The sequence below is a fragment of the Magnolia sinica genome, chromosome 7 (assembly GCF_029962835.1).
Source record: "Magnolia sinica isolate HGM2019 chromosome 7, MsV1, whole genome shotgun sequence".
NCBI classification, from domain to species: Eukaryota; Viridiplantae; Streptophyta; class Magnoliopsida; order Magnoliales; family Magnoliaceae; genus Magnolia; species Magnolia sinica.
The window spans coordinates 84,472,104-84,493,447 of record NC_080579.1 but is presented as its reverse complement, the minus strand read 5'-3'; the positions used below and the strand labels follow the sequence as shown (position 1 = coordinate 84,493,447).

Here is a 21,344-nt window from a genome sequence, read left to right as displayed (position 1 = left end):
AAGCTGAGGCCAGCTAGTGGCCGATCTGACGCTAGCTCGACTTTGTTCGACTCGATGTACACCCCTAATAGTGGGTATATAAATGCCTACCATTGAAACTTCCCTAAGCCTACTATGATGTTTATGGGACATTGTTTGTAAAATCATTTTTACAGGGATGATCTGAAAGCAATATATATATATATATATATATATATATATATATATATATATATATATATATATATATATATATAAGGAAATGGTTCTACACGGTCGAGCTCATGAGAACTTCCTATGAGGTCAATCTGTGTGGGGCCCACCGTGATGCGTGTCGAACATCAACTCCATGCATTTGATGAGTTCCCTTTAAATTATGGGACATCCCAAAAATCAGCTGTATACGGAACTCAGGTGGGCCATACCACCTAAAATTATGTGAAGACATGCCTAAAACATAAAAAATCACTTGGTGGGGTCCTGAAATTTGGATGCATCTGAAACTTGGCTTGACCCTTCATCCAAGTGGGATACATATAATGGATGGGCTGGATTTGTGAACCACATCTTGGTGGGCCCAACAAATGATTATGAATGTTTTAATGAGAGGGTAACCCCTCTCAACTGTTGTATGTAGTGTGGCCCACCCATGTCATGGATGGACTTGATTTTTAAACCCGTGTCCCACCTTCAAATGGTGCATCTAACTAATGGGGTAGATGTTTGACACGCATCATGGGAGGGCCCACACAACTCGACCTCATGAGAAGTTCCCATGAGCTGGACGACATATAGAACCATTTCCCGCATATATCTTTTCCTAATTGGTTTAAAAAGGCGGCCATGCAACCAACCATATAAAGAAAAAGATTTAATTGATGAATGATTTGAAAATAGTCAATTAAAGTTCTTTTAAGGTGTCTCGTAAATCCCACTACATAAATGGGTTGATTCATTGAAACATGTCCCAAATCCAATAAGCATCACATATATGATTAACAGGAATGACTACAAGTGTCTTTAAACAGTACATGCTTATCTTGCATGATGGTGGCCCACTTGATGATGGGATTAGGTCAAAGAGCGGGCCAGGCCAGGTACATGCCCTATATCTCAAGCCCGGCCCGGCCCTGAGGCCAAGTTTAGGGGCCAAATCCCAGCCACTAAATAGCTGTGCCTGGCGGCTCATTGCCACCTAATGTTGCGTATACGTAATCTTCCTTATACACGCGTGTACGCATTGCGAAGATGGAAGAAGAGAAGGAATCTTCCTACTTCGATTTTCTTTGTTTTTTTCCCTACTTTCAACTGGCTATCTCGATATTATACAATCTATATTTGAATCCAAACATACCAAAATACTCATCTTTTGACATTCTCTGAGAGAGAGAGAGAGAGAGAGAGAGAGAGATGAATGAGATTGTGGAGAAAGCTGTGAACTGTTTGGGTAAAGGATTCGATGTAACAAATGATTTCAGGTTGAAGTTTTGCAAAGGGAATAAGAGGTTGGTTTTGATAGATGAGAGTGAAAGAAGAGAGATTGTTGTGCCTGGATTCGGACCGTTGAAAGATGTGTCCATCGACATCAAATGCGATAAGGGAGATCGTATCCGTTACCAATCTGACGTTCTTGAATTCAATCAGGTATTCTTCTTCTTCTTCTTCTCTCTCTCTCTCTCTCTCTCTCTCTCTCTCTCTCTCTCTCTCTCTCTGGGTACATCTGTAAGATCGAAGCCGTTCATAAAGTGGGCCCCACCATGTACATGGTCTGACCAAAAGATGAGACTGGTCAGTTGCAAGTTTTTCTCCACCGTCCGCTTGGTCGATCCATCATGGCCCACGTGATGAGTAGAGTGTCCTGATAATTAATTAGTGTAGGACACCCACATGCTTGATCCACCGTCCATTTAGTATCCTAATAGTTAGGTCTGGGAACGCGGATATGGTGGGACCCACTTGATGTCCGGCTTGGATCTCACGTTCTCATGCCACGTAGGCACATGGGGCGGTGGGTTTGATAGGCTGCTACGGTGGGTGGGATAGATGGATGCCTTTTGTCCAATAACGGGTTCTAATTTGATTTTAAGATATATATTTTTTTATTATCTTTTCTTTTTTCTCTATTTTTAATATTAGAGGCCTAGTTCGTTATTTCCACCTAAAAAAATTGTACATGTGGGGCCCACCGTTGGTTCATCCAGGCCATTGATCTGATTCTCACAATCTCTACACTTGGTCGACTCTAAAATCTCTATTTTTGACATTCCTGCATCATTAAGTGGCTCAAGCTCTTTCGACCGACCGTGATGATGTATTTGTTTTATCCACTCCGTTCATCACTTTTTTCAGCTGATTTCAGTGCATGAGGTAGATCCAAAGCTCAAGTGGACCACACCATAGGAAAAAGAAGGGTTAATGATGCCAATCGTTGAACCTTCCTAGGGCCTACTGTAATTTTTATTTTCCATCCAACCTGTTCATAAGGTCACACAGCCCTGGATGAAGTGAAAATACAAATATCAGCTTGATCCAAAACTTTTGTGGGCCCACAGTATTTTTTAACGGTGGGTGTTTAATCCCCGTTGTTTCGTGTGGTGTGGTCCACTTTATATTTGGATCTGCTTCATGTTTAGGAACTAAAATGAGATGGAAAAACGGATGAACGGTGTGGATAAAGCACCTACATCCTGATGACAGGCGCTGCAGGCAACCCATGTCCTGTAAATACAAATACACGGTTAAGGAAAACAAAAAACAATACTCCACGATAAGGGTTAGGATCTTCCCATTTAAGAGATTTTTGATATGGTACATCTATGATGGGACCATCCGATTAATGGCTTGGATAAATTAATCGTGGGTCCTACGTGTACAAACTTGCTGTCCTTGTTAGTCAGCAAACAGTTAACTTAGCCTCTTCATATTATTATAATTTATTTATTTTTTAATATTTATTTGGAAGTGAGAAGTTACCCTTTCTCTGATATTGATTTAAAAAAAAAAAAAAACTGTGGCCCACGTCACTTAAAATCATGCCAATCTAAAATGTCCTATTTGTAGAGTATGTTGACCGTAGAAAAGGTGGGACACACCATGATGATCGCTTGATATTAAAATCTGGACGGTCCACTCATCAGATAGACCAAACCAGTATCCGAATCTAACACCGGATCCAAGTGATCATCACAGTGGGGCCCACCTCTTGCATGGATGGGATATTCTACACATGACATGCCGAGAAAAAAAAGAAAAGAAAAAACTAGTTGTATCATGACTTCTCGTACAGCCGTTGGATCTTTTCATTTGACACTGAAAGGAGACCAGGTCCAGAGAAAATAAAGATTATCTAAAGAGGCTGGATCCTTCCTGTGTGGGGCCCAACGTCACGTAAGCGAAACATCTAAGCCATCCAGAAGGTGGGCCCCTTCAAGTTACCCTTGAATCTAAAAAATCAACCTGATCTAGAATACAGGTGGGCCACACCACAGGGGACCGTTGGGATGGGGATGCCCATCAAAATCTTCTAGATTCTGTGTGCACCCTACCCACATAGCATCCTATCCATTCATAAGATGCTCGACAACATGTTTAGTATCAATCCCCCACCTCATTCAAAACTCAAGTGGGCCACACCATGTGATTTTATCATTTTTACACATTATTTTTACGTGGCATGGCCCATATGAATTGTGGATCGTCTGATTTGAAGGCTTAAAAGAAAATACAATGGGGCTTTAAAGTAATTAATTTATAATAAATATTTAAATTTTATTTTAGCAAGAGTTTTCCAATAATAACAAGAGAAATCTTCAAAATTAAAAAAATCTCCTGACCAATTGCCAACCCTAGTAATTTTCAAAAAAAGAGATATGTCATTAATTATAGTCATGGACACACAACGGTGGGCCCCACGCACTGCAACGTAGAATGAGCTTATTCCACAAATATGGTGGACGATTAGGTCTCTTGCCCAAATATTCTCTAATTTTTAGTCTACAAAATGGTTTGGTTCAATGAATCAAGTACATGTTTGAACATTGATGGCTTGGGAGTGGTCCCATCACAGTATTCGTGATATGACTTAACAGGATCAATGTTGTCCACATGTAAGGTTGGACATAGACTAATTAGAAAGTGACTTGTATATTTGTCAGATGGTGCATTGGGAGTAATTTATCTGAAGTGATTTACAGACCCATTATCTATCAAGCGCATGTGAAAATAGCAAATTAATTTTATTAGAATTTAAATTACTTAATGTCACTGGGTGAAAAGATGTTATATACATTCATCAGATGTAGTTAAATGGATTAAATCATCATTTTATGTAGGAAAATGTTTAAAATGATTTGGAAGTTTTTGGTTTAGTGAATGCACACTGACTCATTTTCATCAGGCAATTTCAAACCTAGAGTTATAAGTAAATCATGTTCTGTAATACTTTGAGGTTCCAATCTTTGCCCGAGTGGTAGACTCTAAGGAGTTTCAACACGAGGTCTTGGGTTTGAAACCCAAAGGTGGTGCAATCCCACTATAATCGTGCGTGGGTGTGTGGCAGGTGCATGTGTAGAAAAAAAAAAAGAAGAAGAGAGAAATAATTCTGTAATAATTTATTTTAATTAGTGTATGTTAGGGTTATAGAAGAATCCTATGATTAGTGAGTTAAGGTAATTTGATCATTATTAAACACTTCATTTTTCTATATCATGTTAGGATATGAGTTTAAAATATAAAATACATCAAAAACTCAAATGAGCCAAAGGTGAATAAGAAAATGCCCATCCTTGAAACCTCTCAATGGCCTATTGCGATGTTTATAATCCATCCAAATTGTTTATAAGATAATTTTTACTAGGATTTTTTTAAAAATTAAAAATTTATTAGGCTCATCCAAAACTTCCTTGGCCTCACGAAATGTTTCAATGGTGGACATTCAATCCTCACTGTGCGCAAGCTACTTGAGATTCCAATTTACCTCATTTTTTTGACTCATATCCTAACATGATCGGATAAAACTAATGGACAGGTTGGATTTCTCACAAACATCACCTCACATAACTAATTAGCACAGTAACTTCTTGTCAAAAGGGTTTGGCAGGTGATCCACGTCGGCAATTCATGTGGTATATAACTCACCTGTACGGATTATTATTATTATTTTTTAATGGTTCTTAATGAGATCATGTAAACTCCTGAAACCAGGATAAAATAACAGCAGGCCCGGTGATAGTTCACCACCATTTTAAAGCTGTGATGTCTCATCCTCCTTCGCACTTGAGATAGTTGGAAAGGAATCCAGAGTGTAGAAGATGTGGACTCTTGATGCTTATCGACCAATCCTAACCATTTGAATTTGTTCTGATCACTTCTACATTAGAAGTTTACTTCGATTTCGTTGCCACCAATTGGGTGGTTATGATTGTGTCACTGGTGGGATTTTAGACCATACTTTGTCCACAACAGCCTCTGTTTGTTTGGATTGTTTTGAGTTCCATAGTAATAGACCTCATGTGTCCCACTCATCTTATCCAAATTCTACCGTTGAGATTGGTTGTTAAACATCTCCCACCATCCACTTTCAGTCCCACCAATTTACTTAGACGGACTTAGACATACATAGACCACACTCAGACAAACTTAAATGCATATAGATGCACGTAAACATTAGACATTGATGTAGAGCTGGTAGTGGACAATTTCATGGCCAAGATGGAACAGAGAAGGCTCGATCGGAGGCGGAAGTGATCTGGACCGTTAGAACCTTAAAACAGACATATCTTGCAAACCGGAATGAGTCAGTCAACGTACCATTATGATTTTCGGCTAGGCGAAACTACTTTAGCCAACTAACCCGGCTATGCCAAATTTGCGAGATTCCATCAGATAGATGGTAAAAAATTCATTTTATTTCTGTTTTTAATAATTATAATAAGTTTTAGTTTGATCATAACTTTTAATCAATTGAGCTTTAGGAGTTGTGTCCAACATGAAAGGTACTTAGAAAATTTACGAGAATAACATGGTTAAGTCAAATAGGACACTTACTATTTTTAGCGAAAACCATGAGGTCTAGTAGAAATCATGATTATCTATAGATAATAAATTTACTATATATAGTAAGTTACTATTTTAGAGAGTTTGAGTTGGAGTTTGATTCCGAAACTTCTTCCTAGAGTTCATATCACTATTTAAGGAATTGTAAACTAGTTTTTTTTTTTTTAAACCATCAATCAATTTATTTAGAATTTATTTATATTTTTATCTCTCCACATGGATTCGAAGAATCGACCTCATCATGTCCATCCCTACGTCAGACATGCACCTAGACACATTGCAAAGTTTTGTATTAGATCCATACTCATTTTTAGAATGTTGGTGTGCCATGGCCCATCGAAATTCAAGCCGCGATAGATGGTGGTGGGAGATATTGGTGTGCCATGGCCCATCAAGATTCAAGCCGCGATTGAGATCGGGTGTTTGATGTTTTACCATAAAAATTAAAGCTAAAAGGTTTGCTGACGGATCATCGTCGTCGTTGTAGATGTCGGCATTGTTCAACCATAAGAGCTCGTTGCCGGGGAAGATCCCGACGGGACTATTCAACGTCATGTTTGGATTCAACAGTGGGACGTGGGCCCAGGACGCGTCGGACACTAAATGCTTGGCTCTTGATGGTTACTTCATCTCCTTCTTCAATCTTCAAATCAACAGATATCCTCTTGTTCTCAGCAATCATGTCCGAAACGCTGTTCCGGCGAGCTGGCAACCTCATGCACTGGCCAGGTATGTATACTGATAAACATTGATGAGTAGGCCAACATAAGATATGTGTGAGATTTGGGATGTTTATCATGTAGGGCCCACCATGAAAATGGTCTGGCATGAAAGTCAGACTGATTGAAGTTATATAGGTGGGCCACATGCATTCATCAGATGTAGAACATTTTTCGTTTATTTTCCTAAACTGCCCATTTTCTTGCACAGGTGTGGTCTGCCTGATGGGTGGACTGGCCTGATTTTTGGTACCCACATGATGAATGGCCAGGATCTCTCACACGTTTTTCCTGATGATTAAGAAGCATAAATTATCACATGCTTTTGAATGTATATTCGAGCTATGTGGGAGGAAAACGGATTGGCTACTGACCCTGCCACTGGCCACTGGCTATGGTTGGTGCTCTGTGGGACCGACCATGATGTATTTGTTTCATCCATGCCGTCCACCCATTCTTACAGATCATTTTATGGGATGAGCCTCAAAATGATGTTGATCCAAATCTCAGGTGGACCGCACAGTGTTGATTGAACGCCCACCGTTAAAAACTTCTTGGGGGCGACAAAAGTTTTGGATCAAGCTGATATATAATTTTCCCTTCATCCAAGTCTTGATGATCTAATCAACAGGTTAGATGTCAAATAACCATTACAGTGGCCCCAAGGAAGGTTTTCAATGGTGGACATTCAATCAATACTGTTTTCCCATGGTGTGGTCCACCTGAGATTCATGTCTACCTCATTTTTGGGATCAGGCACTGAAAGTATCTTTAAAAATGTATGGACGGAGTGGATAATACACATACATCATGATGGAGTCCACATAGCACCGACCACTAGCCACCTAGCTGGTGGCAGCGTCACTAGCCAAACCGCGTCCATGTGGGAGCAGCCGTGGTGGGTACGTAGAATCCAAACCGTGCATCTGGTGAGAATCCTCATGGGCCGTACATCACAAGCATATTCCTTAACTAGAAACTCAGGTGGGACACACCACAGGGAGCAATGTACAGTAATACCAAACCCTATATATATTTTCACTTACTGCGGCCCACATAAATTTTGAAGTGCTTGGGTTTGGTATGTCCGTTCATCCTGGTGGGTCCCACCTGAGACTGGGTTGGATGACATATACACATCACGGTGGACCCACATTCTATCTGGATGTTTCTATGGTGGGCGTCGCCTTTTCCAATGTCCTCCATTGTTCCCTTTTGTGTGGCCCACCCAGAGTTTTGAATAAGACTAGATTTTGGGATCTGTACCTACCGTTGAAGATGCATCTAATGAACGGATTGGATGTCACTCACACCTCACGGTGGGCCCCACACAGTTCAGGCTTATGATAATTACGGTTGATTTCTCATGTTACAATGAGTGAAATTGCCAAAGTCAAACTTTGACTTTTATGGATGATGGTTGACATTTCTCCTCCATGGGGGGCCCATCACATGGCCACATGATTTGGTCAAAAGGGTAGTTTGGTCATTGCTTCCTTCCAACCGTATTTTAAAGGAGTGATCATGTGGATAAGCTAATAAACTAACATTGTGGGTATAGACAGCTCAACATTTCCCATCCATCTAGACCGTTCAATTAGTTTGTGTTATCTAGAATGTATCATTGCCTATTTTCAAATGATCCTATCCGTCTATTTGCTCAATCAGTGAACCTCTTCTTATGGAATGTGTATTCCCTAGCTTTATATAGCCTATTGATCAGACGGTTAGGATCACCCATCCCATATGATTTAGGCATGATGAATCCATTTTCCAACCACATAATCAGGCCAATCCACTCATCCAATGGGCCACACTCATGTGAGGAAAATGGATGGTTAGAAAGAAAAAAAACCAATAACCCATATTCAACTTACACTTGTATCTCAACACAGGAATATTAGCATTTTTTGTTCTTTGACATTTTTATTATTTAAATATTAGCTAGTAAAGGGTGTGTTCGGTTGCACCAAATTTCGTGAAATATCATGAAATATTGTGATATCTTTCACAACCAACTGCACCAAAAATAATAATAATAATAACAATAAAACACCAAGTCAGGACCAAATCAGAAAGATTTCTTGATGCTTGGTGTCGAAAAAACGTGTAGCGTTTCGTGTACGTTCCAATAAAAATAGATCAAAGGATTCTTCCACTGTTTGACCAACGTAATGTAGACACATTCCATGGACTCTAAATCCCTTGGGTCCACACTTCACCTAAAAAAACAATGCTCTATACTCTTATTTATTTTATTATTATTATTATTTTATTTTTTTTGGTACTCAGCAACTCATCCAACTCATTCGGGTTTAAGTTTAGTCGGGCCACCGATACATTTTTTGCTATGTTGAATAAAAAAAAATCTCAAATGAAAGCAGAATTAGTTTATTACATTATGACCCAGTTCTACGTTGGGCATGGTGTAATTAAACTCCATATATGTCTGGTTTAAAGAAATTAATTTTAGATAAGGAGAAATTATCATTTGAAGTGTGGACCATAACTAAATTATAATTTTTGATTCAGGCATTTTTATGAAACACACAACCTATCGATCTTTATGTAATGATGGTTCTGTGGTCAATTGGACTTCATAACAAATTATATACCTCCGTTTTGCAAGAAAACACACTCTTTATATTTAAAATTACAATTTTAGAAAAATGTACTATTTTTAATCATTTTAATTTTTGTTGTATCTCTTTATTTTTTGAGTTTTAGGATCTCCAACTCTCTAAAATTTGTTTGTAATCATGCTAGGACTCCTTCACTCAGGTTTATTTAAATTTTTTGTTTTTAACAAATTAGGCTTTATAAGGGTTTTACTAGAATTAAGAAATTAATTTTTAGAAGAGTTTTGGTATTTTAGATAATTTTAAATTAGAGTTTTGTTTTTCTTTATTAGTGGTGTAATTAAAATATTATATATGCATTATTCGATATAAATTTTTAAATTTTCTTTCTTATTTTCTTGTGAACTCAAGAATTCTTCTTATAGGTTTAAGGTCTTAATCACCTGAGGAAGATGTTGATCTTTTTCTTATTATTTTACACTCTTCCCTCACCCGTGGTACTAATCCTTAGCGGTCTGGGCTAAGTCCAAGTCCTAGGGTTATGGCTTTGGTTAAGTTGGGATTAGGTTTTCATAGGTCTTAATTGCTAAGTTCTTTCAGTCTAGTATAAGTTGTAGTGCTTTTAATTGCATACCGAGTACTTCGCATGTATGCGGTCCACAACATCATGTCATTGGGTCCCACCATTTCCTCCAAATATGTATTGAAATAGAGTAGTCATAAGATTGATTATTTATCATCTCTTAATTAATCTGCATTTACAGGTTCATTGAAACATATGGGACCCACATCATAGTGGGTGTGACTGTGGGCGGTCAGGATGTGGTGTTTTTGAGGCAAGATAAGTCGTCCAACTTACAACCATCTGAGCTCAAAAAACACTTAGATAAGCTTGGAGATGAGATTTTTACTGGGAGTTGCACCCTCTCTCCCCTTCATTGGAAAACCAAGGGACAGAAAAACAAGGTCTTACTACAATCCTTTTTTTCTTATAATATGCTGAAAAACCCATATACACTTCTTTTACACACACCCATGAATGAAATGAAAATGTTCACATACAACCCATCACATCTCTATACAATGGAAAATAATTCACTGTCCACCTAGCAAATAACCATGTCATCCAACCCATCCAATAGGTTTTCCTCATCATAAACGTTGATTTGTGCAAAATCAACAACACATCCACTCATCAGTGGGCCATACTTGTATAATCTATTATAATCTATCAATGACTAGGCATTGTTTCTATGGTGTGGCCCACCTGATTAGTAGATGAGCTGATTTTTGTCCAAGGTGATCCTCATGGTAGAACCAACTTATTGGAAGGATTGGATGTCTTGAACACATCATAGATTAGAAGTTATTTGCTGCATGGACGGAAAATTTTGGTCCAACCGGTTGGACTTAAGACCTAATAATGTAGAAAAGCATACATGGTCTCTTTTACATAATTTCCTTTAAAAGTTCAAAGATTTTTCTCTCACCAATTTTGATTTTTTTTTTTTCTTGGTGTTGATACATTACATCAATGGACAGATTCCAGAAGCTTTCAACGTCTTTGATCCGCAGCACGGGCTCGTCGATAGCTTCCGATCCGTGTCCAGCAAAGATGTACGTCCCAAAATAACCTCAATTAGTGATAATTGCAAGGTTTAAAGACTTGGTATTTTGTGGAAAACTCACAATAGAAAACGGGTAGAGTGGTGAGAAAAATGATTGGCTACCAACTCACACTGAGTTGACTCGTCCGAGTCCTTGAACCTTCACACCATTGGTGAATGTGTGTTAAATTCCACTGAAACTCGAGTGACCATACATCTGGACTGTCCAATACAACGACCATCTCTTGGATGGGCCATGCCCAAAACTCAAAATCAATCTAACGGTTTGAAACATGCAAAACATCACCTACATTCTCCATTAATTGAATTGTCATGGTTTCGACCGTCCACTCAATATAAATTTCAGTCCATGGCATATCTGAGAGTAGGCCATTCTAATGGACGGTTTAGATCTATGACCATATTCACTGATAAGTGTCAGTAAAGGTTAACACACTTCACCAATACTGGCCAAACACACTTCTTGCATACCACCAAATATATGTTTTCTTATGTGTATTTGAATTTCCAGGGAATTACAATCATATGCTCGAAAAGGGGAGGGAATGCAACCGTTGACAGCCATTGCGAATGGCTCCTGACCGTCCCTTCGATGCCTGATGTGATCAACTTCAACTTTGTGCCAATCACTTCTCTACTCAAAGATGTCCCTGGCAATGGCTTCTTATCACATGCCATCAATCTCTACCTACGGTGTAAGTCGATTTCTGCACCGTCCAAACCAAAATGCTCCGAAGATTATATATATATATTACCAAAATATACTATGATAAGTACGTTTTAAGGTAATCTAATAGTTGTAACTGTAATGGCTACCACCATTATCTTTACGATATATACTGTAACAGTTATTATAACTTCTGTAACAGTTGTTACGGTCTCTCTCTCTTTTTTTCTTTTTTTTCTTTTTTTCCACTAAAATATTCAAAAAAACTTATACGGTCCTATAATAAACCTATAATAAACCGACATAGAGCCATTACAGCCTTCATGGGAGGTTCAACAGGCTGTCCTATAACGGGTCATTTTTTATGTAACAGCTATTACGACCGATACGATCCCCGTAAGATATGGTAACATATGGTGATTGCCACCGTTACCTTTACCTTTACGTAGCGGTCTTTACGGCTTGGATGTTACAACGTATGATGGTCCATTTGAATAGAGGATCTCTCATAATTAGAATTTAAGTTGAATCTCGATTTTGATGGGCCTAATGTCTTCGTCGTAGGATTCGCCACTATAGAGCTTTGCTAATCCAATGCCTAAACATCTTGAATCAACGGCTCATATGTGACTTTTTTTATTTTTAATTTTTAATTTTAAAAAATATTTGTTTACAGACAAGCCACCTATAGCTGAGTTGCAATACTTTCTGGACTTTCAAGCACACAAGATATGGGCCCCAGTCCACAGTGACCTCCCATTGGGCCCACCTACAAACAAGGCCATGGCAACTCCATCTCTCCAGTTCAACTTCCTGGGCCCAAAGCTATATGTCAGCACAGCTCAGGTACCCTACTCTGGAATACAAAACATACTCCATGTTTCAGTGTATGCACTATTTTAATATTTTTCATTGTTTTTATACTCACCTGAAATTCCAGATAATTCCTATTTCAGGTCGTTGTCGGGAGAAGTCCGGTGACGGGGATGAGACTGTACTTGGAGGGCAAGAAATGCGATAGGTAAGCCCGATTCGCCATTTTGCATTTGGTAAAAGAGCTCGATCGGGTCATGCTGGTGCAATTACGTCCTTTACACGCCGTGCAACTGGGCCTGATCTCAGTTTGAGAGTTCCATCTGGTGGGCCAATCTTTAGGGGTGGCCATGGGTCCAGTTGGGCCACTAGTCCACTGGCCTGACCCACTTTTGTAGTGGTTTCTGGCTAAGTTAAATGGGTCCCAGGTCAGACTTGGGCTAGAAATGTAACCCATCTAAGTAAATGGGTCGTGCTCAAGCTGGACCTGATCTGGTCCGAATCCGACCCATCGGCAGACCCCTAGGCTCATGTTCCATTCTTAAACCTAAGTTGGGCCGTAGTGGATTATGTCAGGTCAGTCGAGCCTGGTTGGATTGGGTCAGGCCACAGAGTGATAGTTCATGGATTTGAGTTTGGGCTAGAATTTTTTGCCAGCTTAGTAAAAACAGGTACGGCCGACCCAATCCAATCGAACAGCTAAGATTGTCGGATCAGTGCTATTTAGGGGTGCACAAGGAACTGGTAGAACCGGTAAACCAGACCAGAACTGACCAGACCGCACGGTTTAGTCCGGTTCTGAAGTGCACCGATTTCAGTTCCAGTTCCGAAACTCAAAAAACCGGTTGGTTCGGTTCGGCTCTTGGTTTGGGGTTCTGTAGAACTGAACCGAACCGAACCGAACTGTGAACCGGATCTTGGAACCGAACCTGAAACCGGACCCTTGGTCAATAAATATTTTTTAAAAATTTTAAATATAAAAGGCTAGACCATTCATCAAATGGATCACAACACGAATAGACATTAGCAGCAAAATCATTTTGGGAACACGAAAGGGTCATAAAAACAAACCATGACAAGATTACTCTTTGTGAAAATTTTCAGTAGAGGAGCTCAGGCTGAATTATTAAAAAAAAACCATGCAATTGGGCTGGATTATAAAAAGCCCAGAGCCGTAGAACTGAACCGTTTTACAGTCCGGTTCCAATTCGGTCCGTTCCGGTTCTAGTTTTCCTAGAACCATTGGGAATGGTTCATTCCAGTTTCACCCCAGAACGGGACCGAACTGAACCGAACCGTGTGCACCCCTAGTGCTATTCATACTGCCAGCCATTCTTGATAGGGCCCACCTGATGGACCCTCTGATTAGGCCCACCATGCATGTTTCTCTTAGGAAAATAGTCACTGAAGCTGACACTCAACAAGACTCCTCCACACCCACTTTGCAGGTTAGCCATACACCTTCAGCATCTATCAAACATTCCACAAGTGCTTCAAAACCAGGTCGACGACACATCAATATGGCGAGGATCCGACGAGCTCGCCAACGAAAGATATTACGAGCCAGTGCAATGGAAGAAATTCTCCCACGTATGCATTGCTCCGGTAAAATACGACCCCACATGGGCCCACTCCCTCGACACTGCATTTGTCGTCAGTGGGGCCCAGCTACATGTGACCAACCATGAATCCAAGAATGTCCTCCATCTACGGCTCTTATTCACCAAGGTGTCGAACTCCGTCGTCTGCCGGTCCATCTGGGAACAAGGCCCATTGGGCTTCTCTAGTAAGTTGGGCTTCTCCTCAACGGGCAGCTCGTTGTTTAAACGGGATGATGAGAAACAAAACCCGATCGTGATTGTAGATTCGGGCGTGTACCCGACGGGCCCACCGGCCCCCGTCCAGGCCCAGAAGCTGTTGAAGTTTGTGGATACTTCACACGTGTGTAAGGGCCCACAAGATAGCCCAGGCCATTGGCTAGTGAGTGGGGCTAAGTTAGATGTGGAGAATGGGAAAATCTCACTCCATGTAAAGTTCTCTCTTCTCAGTTTTTCTTCTTGAGAGCAAAGAGTATGAAAAAAGGTTATACTCCTGGCTTTCTGTGTATACGCCCAAAATTCATCCCCACAATTCTTTGGATTATGGTATTTGACTCCATCTACTACACACCAATCTGGACTGTCCAAATCATGGCCACCATCTTGATTGGATGATCTTAACCGTCTATTTTCTCTCACTGAATTTGGACAGCTGACCATTTTCTTTATTAATTAACCAATGTGAGTAGGCTATGATCCATCCTCAATGGACGGTTTGAAATTACATAATGTAGGCCACATGTGGGGTCCAGGAGTTGCAAGTTTCTAGCTTTTCCTCATCAATTGTATAATTGCAATTATTTTAAAGAAAAGATCATGAATTTGTTTTTACGCGACATACGCCTAGAAATATTCAGAAATCAATGATTTTCTACTTTTATGGGTGTTACACTTACCGTAGGGCCCACCTTTATCATATATTATATATCTACTCCGTCCATTCGTTTTTAAAGATCATTTTAATACACCTTTCCAAAAATTAAGTATATCTGAATCTCAGGTGGACCACACCACAAGAAACAGTGAGGATTGAATGGTCACCATTAAAAACTTCCTAAGCCCCACTGTAAGCAGATCCTTAATGTTTATTTGCCGTCCAAGCCGTTGATAAGGTCAACCAGAACGGGGTGAAGGGAAAATACAGATACTAGCTTGATCCCAAACTTTTGTGGCCTTTAAAAAGCATTTAGTGGTCATTCACCACTTTTTCCGATGGTGTGGTCCACCAGAGGTTTGGATGTGCTTAAGTTTTGGGATAACATCCTTAAATGATCTGAGAAAATGGACGGACGGCGTGGATATGAAACAAATTCATCAAGGCGGGCCCCACATGATAAGGGTAACACCTACTGAGTTGTGATCCGTGTAACAGCTAATCCGCTCCGTAAATGACTTTCTAACTCAGCTTTTTTTTCACTTATGTTAGATTAAAAAGGTACTTTTCAAAATAAATTAGTTTGATAAACACCACTTCAAAAGTAATTATCAATTAGCAAAAAAATCTTGCTTTTTAACTTTTCTACTCTCTCACATCTCTGAGTAACAGACAATCTACATCAAAGGTAGGGCCCACATGATTCACAGCTTACATCAATGGTGAGGCTCACATGATGGACAATAGCATTGATAGTGTACATGAGGATAATTCACATTGAAGGCTGGCCCCTAATGATGAATGATACACATCCAAGGTGGGCCCCGCATAATGAATGACCTACTTGGAAGTTGGGCCCTACGTGATAGACGTTCCACATTAACAGTGGGGCCCGCACATTGGATGGCCCACATCAGAGGTGGGCGTCACATGATGATAGCCCACATTGAAGGTAGGCCCTACATGACGGATAGTTCATATTATGTACATGGCTAAGGTGGGTCGAACATAATGAATGATCCACATCAAAAATTAACCTCACATGATAGACGATGGATACCAAGGGTGGACCAAACAAAATTAATGAATAAGTACTTATGTAATGTTAGAAACCAAACATACTCTTCTACCTTTTGATTAATATGCTATTTACCAATACATGTTTATCCACTTATCCGCTGAATGAGTAGAAATCAAAACTAAAATAATCTACTTGAGGTATAAGTAGCTTATGTAAAGCAACTTACGATCCAAATGAGCCCTTAAGCTTATTCAAATGAGTGAGTGACTAGGGAAGATACGATAACAAGCACCTATGTGCAGACATTATGTTTGGGTGGGTATTAGTTGTATGAGATATAAAACTAGAATGTGATTGACTATATATATATAGACACACACATTTTTACATTTTTAAAAAAAAAGGATTTTGGCTAATGTCCTCAGATAGGCCAATCATCAATTTGCATGATCCATTCTTTCATACAAATAGGGACAACCCATGGTTTAAAAATCATGTCGATCAGATAAGCTAAGCATATGATCAATAGGATAGAAAATGGACAATCAAGATTGAGTGCATAAACAAAAAAATAGATCCAATCATCATGTTGAACTATATATCTGTTACTGCTTATAATTCAAATGCAGCACTTTTGTTTGATGATTCCAACCATGAGATCTATGGTAGTACCAAAATGGCCATGGATTTTTAAATGAATCTAAATCAACCTGACCAGTTGAGGGTCAACCCGACCTCAAGAGGACTGCAACCCAACCTGACCAGATTTCCAACCCTAGGTGCCCAACCTGAACCCAACCAGTATTCCTCTATCAACGCAACCCAAACCGACCCAATCCAAATACATCTGACTATTCCCAGTAGACCTGAGCTCAAACCGAACCCAACCCAATTTCAAATCAGGTTGGCATTTTTAAACCCAAACCTGTTCAAGGACCTTGACACCCACAACCCAACCCGACCCAAACTCAGCTTGGGTCAATTGGGTCTTGACCTAACCCAAATTGCAGCTCCTTCTTACATAGCCACATATACAAATACTCAATGACGGCCCTTAAAAAGCAGTCATGGTGAATGTTTGAGAGTGTATTGGTTACTCATTATCTCAAATCAACAGATAAATCAACATGGTGGTTAAATTCAAATTTACTTGAATTGCAAACTGTCATTCAGGATTCTCAGTCCAAAAGGCCCTAAGTTTCATATCAAAATTAAAACATGAAAGGAGAAAAGGGTAGAGAGGATGAACTTACTCCAATCCAAAGCAACAATACCATTGTAAGTCCACGAGGTGTTAGTCTCACAAGCTTCAAGGGCTTCTGGAAAACGTTGGTTTACGGCTGACGAGGAACTCATGAGATTCCAAGATAATCCATCGGCCACAAATTGGCTTCAAAGAAAGGGCACAACGGACGCCTATGGGAACCGTATGATCTGTTACGTTATACAAGGCTGTAACCGATGTTCCAAATATCGGCAGGTCGTGGGATTAGTCTACATTACACCATAAACTTTGATAAATTTGCCAAGGCTATGGAGGGCCTAAATAAGAGAATGGATTAATAGTTTTGAACATTGAGGGATAAATCGCGCAACAGTTTGCATATCAGGATGGTAGGTTCACGCATCTAAAGGAGAGAATTATGTGCTTAAAGGTTAATACTCTAACTGGTGGTACCCAGGCAATCCTTGACGCTGGGGTTGTCGATTAGTCACAAGTTGTAGGCCCTGATCCGCCTAAGGATGGTTTGGGTGCAAGCCAGGCCTGCTAGCCTAGCAACGGATATGATGGAGTATATACATTACCACTCAAACAATCATAATCATGTTCTTCCTGCCCAATAGGAGGGCCATGGTGGGGCGCGTCTTAAAAGGCATCAAGGTTGACACTCCCAGTTTTGATGGGAAATTGGATCCCCAAAGTTTTTTCCGACTGGTTAGCAGGCACGGACCACTTCTTTGAGTGGCATGGTTTGCTAGACCCGCGACGGATCGGGTTCGCCAAGATGAAATTAGTGGACCAGGCAAAACTATAGTAGTGAAATGTGGAGTGTCACCGCGAGCGATATGGAGAGGAGCCAATTCTCTTTTGGATTGAGATGAAAGAGTTGTTATGAGAGAAGTGTGCTTCCCTTTCTTACAGGCAGAGGTTGTTGGATCAATAGTACATTTTGCGCCAAGGAACTATAACGGGACGGAATACATCGCTAAGTTTGATGAATAAATGATGAGGTGCGATGTGGATGAGGACCCTGTTGTGGTTCTTCATATGGTCACTAGTATGGAATATGCTTACCAAGTGGTGCAGGAGCTGGAGCACTGCGTGAGCCAGTTCAATGTAAGACGGTGTGATCTCTTAGACCTATTGTGCCTAGAATAGCCTCGCAGGGAGCGTGACCCCTGGTCGGAAATTAACCCAAAGCTCAACTTAGTACCCATCCAATCAAAAGAAATCGAGGTAAGAACGAGGATGGACCAAGTATTAGGCCTGCGATGCTAGGGCAGTGCTACCGCTGTGGTGGCATGGGTCACATCGCCGCGGAGTGTTCAAACAAGGGTGGGCGCATTGCCTTTGTTTCCGAACACCCCACATAAGAATAAGTGTCAGATAAAATTGATGGTGACTAAAATGATGAGGAAATCATTATCCTATCCCTTGAGCCGGCTAGCGATGCTGAGGATGATAGTGTGGAGGCTACCCCACTTACAGTGATGAGGTACGCCTTGACCCAGGTGGAGGAAAGTGAAGATTGACACAGAACCACCATTTTCCACACTTACGCCAAGTGTGGAAAAAAGAGCTGCAAAGTGATCATAGATAGCGGAAATTATGAGAATCTAGTTTCCCCAGTTATTTTGAGTTGCCTGGGGTTGAAGTCAGTCCCTCACCCCAACCCATAAAGGGTTTCTTAGGTGGATGTGACATCCCTCCCTGTCACCCAACGATGTCTTGTTTCAATTAAGTTTAGACCATATAAGGACAAGTTGTGATGTGATGTGGTCACGATGGACGTTGGTTAAATCATCTTGGGAAGGCCATAGCTCTATAACAAAGATGTCACAATATTCGGGCGTATGAATAATTATGTGTTTAAACACAAAGGAAAGAAGCTTGTCTTGAGTCCACTCCCTCCTAAATCGTCCACAAGAATGAAAGATGTTGCGTCCCCGGGCAGTTTTAAGAGTCAAAGGGCACTTCAGTTGAAGTCTCTCTACATCATAGATGTTAAGGAGTTTGAGAGAGAGACCCAGGCGGGGACTATGGTGTACAGCCTACTGGCTACGGAGAGTACACCAGGGGTTGCTATGGGGATACCCCAAGAAGTTCGTCCGGTCCTATAAGAGTTTCGGGATATCTTCCCTAAAGACCTTCTAGACGAGCTTCTACCGATGCGAGACATTTAGCATGCAATAAATCTCGTCCGAGGGGTAACCCCACCAAACCTCCTTCACTACAAATTGAACCCCATCGAACATGCCGAGTTGAAGAGGCAGGTGGTTGAATTGCTTAAAAAGGGATTCATTTGTGAGAATCTGAGCCCGTGCGCCGTGCTTGCACTTCTTACGCCTAAGAAAGACAGTACTTGAGACATGTGTATCGATAGTAGAGCCATAAACAAGATGACTGTCAAGTATCGTTTTCCTATACCGAGGCTTGATGACATGCTTGACATGATGGCCGCCTCTATTATCTTTTCAAAATTTAACCTCAAGAGTGGTTATCACCAAATTTGTGTTCACTCAAGAGATGAATGGAATGACGGGCTGTACGAGTGACTGGTTATGCCTTTTGGGTTAACCAATGCCCCAAGTACGTTTATGAAGGTGATGACCCAGGTGTTGCGACCCTTTATGGGCAAGTTTGTAGTTGTGTACTTCGATAATATCCTCATTTATAATACATCCCCCGGCCAACACATCGAGCAGTTAAGGCAGAAACTAATGCAAGGATATGTGATGACTTAATCTTAATTGCATGTATAATCAAGTTGAAGAGATTCAAATAATAAAATTAATCAACTAACTGTTTTCAATCAATGGGATTAAGCAAATCACAACATAGAGATGAAATCATTCCGTCAAGATCATGCCCCTTAGCATAAAATCACGTAAACAGTAAAAGAAAAAATGATATAGGGATATGAGGGTATCCCAGATCTAGCATAATCTAGTTCACGGTTAAGTTTGGATCCAATTTTCCTAACTAGTCATCCCTCTTTTCCATTCAAACCAAAAGGAAATATCCAAAGAGGAATGAAAGAGATGAAGAAGAGATGAGTTCGAGATGAAAGATAGTATGAATTCAAGGGCATTAAAGAAAAGAAAACATGACTGACTCTTACCTTTTCATGCACCTTGAAAATCTAGAAAAAATGAAAATTTGAAATCAGGGTAGAATCCTCTACACTCAAAGGCCAATCCTGAAACCCTAATCTTTTTGGTAAAAGAGGGAACAAAACATACAAATTCACATTCATTCACTAATAAAATAGGATTTCTCAGTGTATATATAAGCCACAAGAAAAATAAAAATAAAAAGTACAGTAAAGCCCTTGAAAACAAGGAAAAGAACAAAAAGACGCCTAAAACTAAAACACCCGCGTGACATGGTGTGAAATTCACCCCATGGGTCTGCGGTCAGGGTGCAGTCATGCCGCTCCTGCACTCATAACGCGTTAGAAAATGGGTCCGATGGACCCAGTGTTCATCCACATCAACTCCTCTGCTCCAGTACTCTATCGGTAATGCATCTTCCTTTGATACACTCTAAAGGGTACACCACTGATGTTCGCATCAATATCACCAATATTTTCAATAATATCTCAATAATATTTAGTGATATTATCAATATTTTAAAAAGAACCCCTTATAAAAATTCCATAATATCTGCGACACCATTAATAATATCCCCAAAATAGCGATAATGTTCCCAGTAGTAAGAAAACATTCATAAATATGAGAAAATTGAATATATATATATATATATATATATATATATATAAAAAAATCTCTTTTTCTCTTTTGAATTTTGTTCCTTAAGTTACTTCGATCACTCCGGGTTTTTTATTGAACCAAAGTCTAAATTTTGAGAGAAATCTCAACTTAAAAAGTTAGCACAATGAAAATCAATGTCTACACATGATTCTCATGCATTGACATAGATTTTTGTGGTGAAAAAATTTAATGGTTAAGGCACGTTTGGATTCACTGAAAGCAAAGCAAAACAAATAAAAATAAAAACTAGTATTTCTTGGAAATCTTATTTTCAAAAAACTATGGGAAAGGAAACATTATTTTCCTTGTTTATTATTCAATAAAATTTTCCTAAAAATTTATGATCTATTTTTAAGTTTGTTATTTGGTAAAAAATAAAAATTAAAAAAAAATACTTTTTAAAAAATTCTTGGTCAT

General features: G+C 39.8%; 1 protein-coding gene across 1 annotated transcript; it reads left to right on the top strand.

Moving 5' to 3' along the window:
• The first annotated feature begins 1,288 nt into the window (after positions 1 to 1,288).
• Positions 1,289 to 14,663, top strand: LOC131251583 (MACPF domain-containing protein At1g14780-like). The gene is made up of 8 exons (XM_058252359.1): positions 1,289 to 1,623; positions 6,521 to 6,762; positions 10,096 to 10,297; positions 10,874 to 10,948; positions 11,471 to 11,654; positions 12,303 to 12,472; positions 12,583 to 12,647; positions 13,888 to 14,663. Exons 1-8 carry the CDS (start codon positions 1,390 to 1,392, stop codon positions 14,498 to 14,500), a joined length of 1,785 nt encoding a protein of 594 aa, XP_058108342.1. The 5' UTR covers positions 1,289 to 1,389; the 3' UTR covers positions 14,501 to 14,663.
• Positions 14,664 to 21,344: the final 6,681 nt, after the last annotated feature.

Coding starts and splice junctions, on each gene's coding strand:
- LOC131251583 (XM_058252359.1), top strand. CDS start 1,390: ATGAATGAGATTGTGGAGAAAGCTGTGAACTGTTTGGGTAAAGGATTC. Junction 11,655..12,302: donor CATCAATCTCTACCTACGGT/GTAAGTCGATTT, acceptor ATTTGTTTACAG/ACAAGCCACCTATAGCTGAG. Junction 12,648..13,887: donor GAGGGCAAGAAATGCGATAG/GTAAGCCCGATT, acceptor CCCACTTTGCAG/GTTAGCCATACACCTTCAGC.